Source organism: Symsagittifera roscoffensis, chromosome 4 (genome assembly GCF_963678635.1).
Source record: "Symsagittifera roscoffensis chromosome 4, txSymRosc1.1, whole genome shotgun sequence".
Taxonomy (NCBI): domain Eukaryota; kingdom Metazoa; phylum Xenacoelomorpha; order Acoela; family Convolutidae; genus Symsagittifera; species Symsagittifera roscoffensis.
In genome coordinates, this window is record NC_087065.1 from 36,789,568 (window position 1) to 36,800,667 (window position 11,100).

The window sequence follows — 11,100 nt, forward strand, 5'->3', positions numbered from 1 at the left end:
AATCTGTAGTGGGGGACAGTCAGAGTAATCTCAGGGGTTGTAATTTTGGCCTCCAATTAAGAATGCCCAAATCATTTTTGTTTAGATTTGACTTTTTTGTGATTTTCTTTTGGAATTTGCCGAAAACTCAAATTACAAAATAATTTGTTAAAGTGAAATTCCCAACCCTGTAGTCATGTACTTTCAAAGATTGCGAATATTGAATATTGCCATCAAAAAAGACTGCTCAAATTTTGGTAGTTTTCGAGATATGAATACCTTTTAAAGAAAACTTCAGGTGAAGTTACTCACAATTTTAATTTCCCAACGTTGTAAGTGGGTACTGTAAGAGCACTCTCAGGAGTTGCAAATCTTGCGTCCAAATTGGACTGCTCAATTGCTTTCAGTTTCGAATATGTGACGTTTCTTAGTTCATTTTTAATTTTTCGAAGAACTTATATAAAACTTCAGAAAATTTTATGGTCCTTCAAAATTTGTATAAAAAACTTTGCTAAATTTTTTTTTACGAACCCTGTAATTGGGTGCTGTCAGAGTACACTCAAAAAATAGTTTTTTGAGTTGTCGAAAATTCGAACCTAGTTTTTTTATTACATATAGTTTTTTTGTTATTACTGCTCCACAGACCTTAAAAGGCAGTCGGAACATTCAGGGCTTCGCACTGATACGAGCAGTCTTGTTTCGGTTTATTAGTCAAATATCAGCCTTGTACAAGCGTTTCCATTTATTACTTAAGGTTGCATGATTATATCATGGCTCGGATCTGTGCTGTAGCACCCGCAAAATAAAAGCTGCTTTTAGACGCCCTATTAGTGGAATTTCTTGACTTAGCTTGGCTTACAGAATAGAATTTTGTGGAATTACTGAAAAAAGTTAATGGGCTTCAATTTTTTCATTACTATCGTTTTCTATTCATTAATTTTTTTTCTGATGTAAATTTGAAAATCGAAAATAGAGCATGGTCTGTGCATGTAAATTAATTGGCATGTTTTGTGACTTAGACTAGAGACTGAAAAATAAAAAGTGATTTTGAATTTAGGATTATTGGGTTCGGATTTAAGAATCGGACATCAGATGAAAGAATTAATCGAAAGAGTTAATTGAATAGGCGCTCACACAGTGAGGCATTGCGCCGAGAGGAAAATGGCATCGGATAATATAACGTTCGGCTAAGAACATCTTCGGAAAGATGGGAATTGCGTTTGTTAGAGTACTGTACTTAAAAGGAAAGAGGGAGAGATAAAGAAAGAGGAGAAAAGAGTAGGGAAAGAAAAGAAAACATGAGAATTGTTGGGTGAAAAAGAGTAACGAAAAACCGCTCGTCGTAATGGTAAGGAATTCATCACCGAGCAAACAAGGACACAAACTTAAATGTGAAAAACAACACTATACTTTTAAAATTTAGTCCAAATACTTAGTTTTTAAAATGTTTTCAATCCAGAAGCAAAAATATTTGCGCCTTGATTGCATCCGAAACTTTTCAGGTTCCGACGAAGATCTAGGAGCCGAAGCATTGAGCGTCGAAGATCCATCTCGAGATCACCGCCCAGACGTAAGTACCTTGGCAACTTTGTTTTCGGTGCTGTAACGGACATGTCGATCTTCACTAGGCACGAACGATTATTTAGAACATTTTGTAATTATGGAGATGCAATTATATCCCCCCTTTAAAGATGAGTGTCTATTAACTATTAAGCGTAATGAACGTATTGAAGATTCTTATATATGTCTTGGTGATTTTTTTGTTTTTTTTTTCGTAAAGTTTGTTCACGCTCAGCTTTGATTTTGAATTTTGTTTAGGAGTAATGAATCGAAGTTTGCTTTTCACATTGGTTGTAATTTTACAAGCTTGATTTGTTGAAATTTCTTTTTTTAATGATTTTTTTAATGTCCATCAAATTGATTTTGGCTTCTCTAAAAACAACCTGTGTCAAAAGTTTGTACCGCGGGCAGCATAAAAAACGAAAAGGGGATGTAAATGGCGTAAGAGGACTTTGTGTCGTTTCCTTAAGTTTTATTTTCAAATTTAAAAAAGAAATTTAAAGGTGTCACAATGCAATGCAATTTTGCATGGTGAGCAATCTGACTACTGTAAGCAGGCTTGTTATCCATACCTTACACCCTTAAGGGTGTAAAGTATGGATGGGTTGTTTTGGTTAAGGCATTCAAGGCTTAACCAACATTCAAGGCTTCGCACTGATACGAGCAGTCTTGTTTCGGTTTGTTATCCAAATACTACCCATGTGCATTTATTGCTTATGGTTGCATGTTTAGATTAAAGCTCGGATCTGAGCAGTAGCTCCCGCAAATTGGAAGTTGCTTTTACACGCCCTAGTAATGGAATTTCTTGACTACGGTTGGCTTAAAGAATGTAATTTTTTGGAGTTTCTGAAAAGAAAAACGTTAAAGAAAACGTGAATCGAAGTTGGCTTTTTACATTTTACAAGCTCGATTTGTTAAAATTTCTTTTTTTTTCCGCTTTTTTATCGGTTTAATAAACTTCGGTCTAATATATATATATATATATATATATATATATATATCAACTCAGTGGCCTCTTATTGCGTCGTTACATCCGAAAAAAGTTTTTGTGCGCGTGTGTGTTCTCTGAGGGAAAATTTTTGATAAGTTTAAATTTTTTTTGAACTTCTTTTCGGCATGAAGGGTTTCTGCTCAGGTTTTTTCAGCTTTGTTACTGCTTGTTAATTATAAATTCATATCCAATCAAACATACGGCGCATCTAGCGTGGAGGTAAACCTACTGCTTGAGATGGCAAAGATTTGCGGTTCGATTTCGGCCGGGCTCTTTCTTGCAAACTAGATGTTTTGAGCTTTTCGGAGAATCGTCCATCCTTTTATATTTGTCGGCTTAGTTGCCATAGCCCAATGGCTTAGCTTTATTCCAAGTTACTGTAATCCCCATTCTCGAGACGACAAAACCCGGGAGTTTGATTCCAGTTTAGACCTGTTTTTCTTGCAAATAGAGAATTTTGGCTAATTTTTTCTCTGCTAATTTTTGTCTGAGTTCCGCAGAAAGGACTTTTTTGAAAGTTTGGATTCTTTATAGCATTCCTAAAGCTCTTTGTAGAGTTTCTGATGGTGCAGGCAAATTTGTTCCGGATATTTTGGATTTTTGTTGCAATTTGTATTCACAGAAACATTTTTTTTCCGTTTGATTTTCATTATCATTCTTATTTGCATCGCAAGTGGTACGAGGCTCAACATCATCTCAGTGTAATGTTTTTGAAAGAGCTCTAAGGGCATGTTTTTTCAAATTTCGAAAGCTGGAGTTTTTTCAAAGCTGAAGTTCATTTTCGCTGTTTCCTTGTGTTACTGGTTTCTATTCATTTTTTGAAAATCCGACCCTGGGTGGTAAATTTTAAATTGGCAACAATCGCGAAGCGAGAAAACAACTTATCCTCTACTGTTAGCTAGTAATGCAAGATAATTTACTTCATTCTAACAGCTAAATTTAAAGTATCATGGCGTAGACGATTTGACTTTATGTTGATATTTCCCAGCATTTCCTGAAAGTTTCAAAATTCGGCTCGGTCAATCTTGATAAACTTACTTGATTTTTATTTAGGCCGATACTGAGAGAAGTCACGAAGAGCAATTCAGGATCTGGTTTTTAATGACAAGATGCAGCGACCTGAAACCTATTTCAGCCAATGAACTGTTCAGTTTTGTACCGTTGAAGTTTTTGACTTAGTCATTGTAAATGTGCAAGTTCATTTTCTTTTTCAGTAAAATCAATTTGCTTTTCTTTGTAACAATAAAGGAATTCATTTTGAAATTTTTTTGATCGAATCAGGCACGTGCTATGCCAAAATTGAGTGTACCCTTGGGCGGATTTGGGAAAACGGGGACGACAATCTCGAATTTTACCCCCTCATTGCCCAAATTATGTTCTCTAATAACAGAAAGGCCAATAAAGCGACTAAACGTGATTAACTGTTATCTTCAAAGTTGAATATTAGTTTTTGATTTGCCAGTAGAATTAAGTACCCGAGTTTTTTCAATTTGGAGTAGTTTCATCTAGAAAACTCTTAGCACTGCGAAGCTTAGTCAGCTTTTTTTGGCATTTTGTTGCTTATGATTTTGTACACAATTTCTCACATGATCTCATCAAGATAAACAATCAAAGATAAGCAGCTAGATAAATAAGTACACGATCACAAAGCACTATAAATTCAAAACATTTTCAAAAGCAAAGGTTTGAAAAGGGCTTTTTCCCCTGAAAGTAAAGTCGAAAGTAAATGCACTCAAATGAAAACTGTTCTTTTTGAACCGTCTACTTAAATCTTTCTAGTTACTCAGATGTAATTGATAATCACAGTTGCAATTGGAATTAATATGCCGTATAAGTTGCTGGGGTCAGTATTATCGTTAAAAAGAGTGAAATTATTCATGTGCGGAAACATTTTGTCGAGTTTTTCGTTTAGAAAAATGATTTACAGCAGGGTGACCACTTGGTCACTATTTTAGTGACCAGTCACTATTGGTCACTATTTTTTCAATGGTCACTAAAAGCTTACAACAATTTTTGGCGATGGACCCTAAAGTTTTTCTAAAGGCGCCTTGGGCGCCAATATATACTTTATTGAGAGGGGAGCGCGCGCCGAAAAAACGCATTTTTTTTCAAAATTTTTCAAAAAGTGCCTAAAACTGATTTTTCAGCCTGTTTATTCAAAATTATGCCTGCGGCGCAGAAATTTTGGCCAAAACAGGGACTCTTTAGTGCTTTGGCAGAGCTTGAAAAATAAATTTGGCGGACCTAAAAAAAAGGTCGGCAAAAAATTCGAAAATTGTCATAGTCACTATTTTTCTCTCAAAAAAGTGGTCACTCTGATTTAAGGTTAGGTTTGATTTCTCTAGGAGGAGAAGGGAGCTTAAGATAAAATCAAAGGGGATTGGATGGAAGTGGAGGTATGATGTTAGAAAAAGTTTAGGTATGGTTCCTCATTTGGCGTAGATGAAAACCAGAAGAGGAAGTTGCTCTCGATCATTGAAAGTTGGTAGGAAATATATTTTTTTCAAAGATTGAGTAGTTTCTAGTTGACGCCCCCTCCCCCCTCAGGGATTCGACCCCCTGCCGACCCAAAGGGTCCCCCCTTTGATACTTTTTCAGAAATCCGTTTTTGGCCGACCGACCCTAAAAATTTTCTAAAGGCGCCTTCAGCGCCAATATACGCTAACTTTGAGGGGGAGCGCGCGCCAAAAAAAAACGCGATTTTTTTGTCAAAATTTTTCAAAAAGTGCCCAAAAACGGGGACGACAATCTCGAATTTTACCCCCTCATTGCCCAAATTATGTTCTCTAATAACAGAAAGGCCAATAAAGCGACTAAACGTGATTAACTGTTATCTTCAAAGTTGAATATTAGTTTTTGATTTGCCAGTAGAATTAAGTACCCGAGTTTTTTCAATTTGGAGTAGTTTCATCTAGAAAACTCTTAGCACTCTGCGAAGCTTAGTCAGCTTTTTTTGGCATTTTGTTGCTTATGATTTTGTACACAATTTCTCACATGATCTCATCAAGATAAACAATCAAAGATAAGCAGCTAGATAAATAAGTACACGATCACAAAGCACTATAAATTCAAAACATTTTCAAAAGCAAAGGTTTGAAAAGGGCTTTTTCCCCTGAAAGTAAAGTCGAAAGTAAATGCACTCAAATGAAAACTGTTCTTTTTGAACCGTCTACTTAAATCTTTCTAGTTACTCAGATGTAATTGATAATCACAGTTGCAATTGGAATTAATATGCCGTATAAGTTGCTGGGGTCAGTATTATCGTTAAAAAGAGTGAAATTATTCATGTGCGGAAACATTTTGTCGAGTTTTTCGTTTAGAAAAATGATTTACAGCAGGGTGACCACTTGGTCACTATTTTAGTGACCAGTCACTATTGGTCACTATTTTTTCAATGGTCACTAAAAGCTTACAACAATTTTTGGCGATGGACCCTAAAGTTTTTCTAAAGGCGCCTTGGGCGGCAATATATACTTTATTGAGAGGGGAGCGCGCGCCGAAAAAACGCATTTTTTTCAAAATTTTTCAAAAAGTGCCTAAAACTGATTTTTCAGCCTGTTTATTCAAAATTATGCCTGCGGCGCAGAAATTTTGGCCAAAACAGGGACTCTTTAGTGCTTTGTTAGAGCTTGAAAAATAAATTTGGCGGACCTAAAAAAAAGGTCGGCAAAAAATTCGAAAATTGTCATAGTCACTATTTTTCTCTCAAAAAAGTGGTCACTCTGATTTAAGGTTAGGTTTGATTTCTCTAGGAGGAGAAGGGAGCTTAAGATAAAATCAAAGGGGATTGGATGGAAGTGGAGGTATGATGTTAGAAAAAGTTTAGGTATGGTTCCTCATTTGGCGTAGATGAAAACCAGAAGAGGAAGTTGCTCTCGATCATTGAAAGTTGGTAGGAAATATATTTTTTTCAAAGATTGAGTAGTTTCTAGTTGACGCCCCCTCCCCCCTCAGGGATTCGACCCCCTGCCGACCCAAAGGGTCCCCCCTTTGATACTTTTTCAGAAATCCGTTTTTGGCCGACCGACCCTAAAAATTTTCTAAAGGCGCCTTCAGCGCCAATATATGCTAACTTTGAGGGGGAGCGCGCGCCAAAAAAAAAACGCGATTTTTTTGTCAAAATTTTTCAAAAAGTGCCCAAAAACGGCGCAGAAAATTTAGCCAAAATAGGGGCAACACAGTGCTTTGGGAGAGCTCGAAAATTCAATTTGGTCGACCTAAAAAAAAAAAGGTCGTCAAAATTTTCGAATTTTTTTTGAAAATCCGCCCCCCTCGAGAAAATCCTAGATCCGCCCCTGCAGATTAGCATTGTGTAACCGATCATATGACATTCAAAGTACATTTATCCTTTATAATAATATCATTGGAATTATGAATATTTTCCTTAGCGATCAGCAATGGTTTTGCAATCGGGTACTATACGTTTTTCCCGTATATAAATTTTTTTCACAAAATGGTCAAATTTAGACCTGTTAAAATTAGGTTCAGTTCATAATGAATTCATTTTTTGTGTCTCCACCAAATGAAATATTCTGTTTAAAACATGCCGGTTTATGATTTGTCTGCTTTGTTTTTTTTCGGCTTAGTTGCCACATGGTAGAGCTGTTTTTTTTATGCACGCATTTTACATTATTTTTGCACTTAGTGTTTTGAATTACTTCTGCTATTTGTAATTTAACTAACCTGACTTCTCATATTTTCTTTTTTTTTGTTTTTTTTCGCTGATAAATTTTATTCTGCCCAAAGGTTGCTGGCTTATTTTTTAATGGCTTAATGAACTAATTTTGAGTCGTTTCAAGGGAGTCTTTTTTTAGTCTTTCTAATTTTTGTCGGCTCACTGCGAATCTTTCAATTCTGTAGTTTTTTTGGTAGATTTATAAGGCCTTTTTTTTCTCTTAGATTAGAGAGGGCCAATATATATTTCACGGTTTTTTGGTTTTTATACACGCCAAAACTTTCTGTTAAAAAAACAAGGAAAGTTAGATTAATTTTTTCGATTTTGTTTCTGCGGCGTTTATCTCTGTTTTTGTCGGTTAGTTTGCCTGTGTATGGGTTTAATCGCATGTAGCACGTTGTTTTGCTTCACCTCTCCTCGTAAAAGATGTAGTTTTTTCAGTTCCAAGATTTCGAATATTTTTGCTAATTTTATAACTTTTGAGGAAAAATATTTGAACGTTTTTTTAGTTCGATTTGTCGATTCATCTGCAAGTAGTGAGAATCATTCATTTTTCTCTGGTAAGAGGTGCGAAGCTCTGCTTTGCCTCTGTGTAACAACTGCAGTAAAATGTTTCCGATCTTTCAAGCCTACGATTTTTCAACAGAATTCATTTTTCACTTCGTTTGAGACATGTTATCTTCTGATATTTGGCATTTTATTTTGTACCGTAAGTGGTGCGAAGCTCAGCTTCGCCTGTGTTGGAAATTACCTTCTCATTCAACGTTGGGCACAGAAAATATTTAATTCACAGATCACGAAATGCAAATAAACAAAAAGAGTGATTATGAGTAATGCAGGATCTGTATCCACGAGTAATGACTACTGGACAGTATCGCGTGGCAGCGCCGTCCGATTCGGGTGGAAGTGTCGCGAGTGCAAAAAGGACATAGCGAAAGGTGAGAAAATAGTGGCAAGAGACGGCAGGAAAATCAGACTGTTTTACCACGAAGGATGTTTTTCTGGGTCCTCCGATCCAAGAACACAATGCAACAACACTATGAACCAAAACAGACACCCAAAGACGTCGTTCACGGAGTCAGCGCCACCGCAGAAAGGGCGTGGAAAGTGGAGTGTAGAGCAATATGGGTATAATCCAACTATGGGAAAATATAAATAGTCCGAGTCATCGTTTGTAATTATGCTGTGAAAAGTTTGTCATAAGTTAATTTGTACATATCGTAGAATAAATAAAGTTTAATGTTTGGTATTAAGAGTAATGAACATAGTGAGTACTCTTTTATAGGTTTTGCTGATTTTTTTTTTTAGGAAAAAGTCTTAAAATTTGTTCACGCTCAATTTTGATTTTTCGCGGTTTGACTTGCATTTCTATTGTTAAAAGGAAGGCAAACTCGAGTGTAAAAGTCACGAAAAAGGTGATCGACTTGTAATTTCGAAAATGGAATTAATTATCAGATTTCCCATCGAAAGAAAAGTTTTGCCTATTGATCCAGTTTTCTCAAACTGTGTTTATAACAAATAAGTGTCCATAATAAATTGTTCTACAAATTCAAAGAGCTTTCAGGCCATCTATTTTTTTTCTTCGAAACTTAAAAGTTGAAGGTTTTTGAAATCAAAACAAGTCAGTTTTTTTTCCTGTTTCCTTGCGCTCGTACTCTTTTCCAATCTTCGATCGGCTATTTCGGCATTAAAAATTTTCTTTCTTTATTCAAGCTTTTATGTTACATGTAACGAACTGAAGACGTTTGTTGTTTTTTAGGGAAAAAGTTTATCACGCTCAAATATATCTTCCGCGGTTTGACCTTAGCGTTCTTTTTAAGGCAGAAAACGATTTCCAAATTACGATTGGAGTGTTTTCAAAGCAAATTAAGATTTCAAATAACAAAAGTGGGAAACGTGGAGCTTGTCTTTTTGTCATGGCTGTAAAAGTCAACTGTAAAAGACTGTCAAAAGACGCTAGAAAATTTACCTATTGATTCCGTTTTCTCTAAATAGATTAACTTTAAGAGAAAATCACTCCTCATAACAATTCATGAAATTCCAAGAATTTAAACGCGATATATTTTTCTTAGAAAATCGAAATCTGAGAAATCATAAAACAATTTAAAGCAATTTTTTTTAGTTCTGTGTTACTTTTTGCTAACCTCCTATTGGCTATGTTCTTGAGTTGGTTCTAAATTTATCATCGCCAATGTGGTATAACTTCAATATTTTAGTTTTTCTTTTTCTATTTATTTGGCTTTAAAGGTTTCGGCGTATGTTTTATTGCTTAAGTTGCCTCATATTATGTCATTCGATAAGCGAAAAAAGTCGGCTCAACGGGTGTCCAATCAACTAATGTCGGCTTTGTCACCCTTTTTTTAACATTCATTCCTATGCTAATTTAACTTTGCAGACCATCCGAGACAAAATTTTGCTAGATCTAGCTTTGTAGAAATGAAGATTTTATCTTATTTAGCTTTGTAAAATTATTATATAATTTGTTTTAAGCTTTTTATCTACCCTTTAAGCTTAATAGTGGTATAATTTCTGGGTGTACATTGTTAATCGGAAACCAATTACAATTATCTGGGGATTCTAAATTATTAGGCGGCCATGGCAACTGAAATTCCTGACCCTGTAGTTGGGTGCTGTCAGAGTACTCTCAAGGATTGCTAATTTTGTCTCCAAATGTGACGGGTGAAATCCTCGTAGTTATCGAGATATGACGTTTTTAGTGATTTTTTCAAAAAAAATTTCAGGAAACTTTAACAACATTTTTTTCTTCAAAATTTGAAATTCCCAACCCTGTAGTTGGGGGCTATCAGAGTACTCTCAGGGGTTGCGAACCTTGCCTCCAGTTGTGACTGCTCAAATCCTTGTAGTTATCGAGATATGACGTTTTTTATGATTTTTTCGAAAAAAAATTTCAGGAAACTTCAACGAAATTGTTTTCTTCAAATTTTGAAATTCCCAACCCTGTAGTTGGGGGCTCTCAGAGAGTACTCTCAGGGTTTACGAACCTTGCCTCCAATTATGACTGCTCTAATCCTTGTAGTTTTCGAGATACGACGTTTTTTGTGATTTTTTCCAAAAATTTGAAATAATTTTTCTCTTCAAAATTTTAAATTCTCTACCCTGATTTTGGGTGTTGTCAGGGTACTCTCAGTGGTTGCCAATCTTGCCTCCAATTATGACTACTCGAATTTTGTATAAATTTCGAGATTTGACGTTTTCGGGATTTGACGGAAAATTGGAATTATAAAGAAAGTTGATAAAATTTGAAATTACCAAACCTGTAATTGGGCCCTGTCAGAGCACACTAAAAACCTGCAGATCTGGTTTCCAATTTATGTGGTTTTCATGAGTTGTCAATAATTCGAAGCACCGGAGGAGCGGTACACGCTAGTTTTTGTTGAATTGCATAATTTAAACATAATTTGGTTTTATGCTTTCGAATTTTTTACATACAAAATTGTGTCGTTTTGTATCTGGTGCACCTTTTGCGGTATCGTAATGGCAATTAATTAACATATTTAGCTTGGTTATTAGTGGCTAGTTTTTGAGCATCCGTGGCTGAGTGGTTAGTGCTTGAGACTCAAAGTTGCAAGGTCGCAGATTTGAATCCTATACGTGCCGAGTTTTTGCTAATTCGAAGCTTTTTTCTAATTTTTCTTATTTCACTTGATAGAGCTGCTTCTTGGTCGTTTTCTCGCAAGTGTTTGCGAAGCGCAACTTTACCTCTGTGTAGAATTTTACTTGTCGAGATGTATTTTATTTTAAACTTTACCAGAAAAAAAACGTACGTTACCTACGAGTCCACTGCTTTCGCTTGCAAGAGCAAAAGACATGTACTCAGCGCTAGGTTTTCCCCCCGCTAACAACTTTGTAATGGGTGTGCTTTTGGAACCTAAGG

The 11,100-nt window shown here is 35.7% G+C and overlaps 1 protein-coding gene across 2 annotated transcripts in view; it reads left to right on the top strand.

Annotated features, from left to right (window-relative positions):
* Positions 1 to 3,772, top strand: part of LOC134844354 (transformer-2 protein homolog beta-like) — a 183,245-nt gene extending 179,473 nt beyond the window's left edge. The window contains exons 10-12 of one of the 2 annotated variants that reach the window (XR_010162678.1): positions 1,037 to 1,327; positions 1,482 to 1,549; positions 3,584 to 3,772. Coding sequence is in view for 1 of the 2 variants with exons in the window: in XM_063860999.1 (XP_063717069.1) it covers positions 1,482 to 1,549; positions 3,584 to 3,594 (79 nt within the window). In the remaining variant the exon portion in view is untranslated. The remainder of the gene's footprint in view (positions 1 to 1,036; positions 1,328 to 1,481; positions 1,550 to 3,583) is intronic. The other variant, XM_063860999.1, reaches the window with a different exon arrangement.
* The last annotated feature ends 7,328 nt before the right edge of the window (positions 3,773 to 11,100 follow it).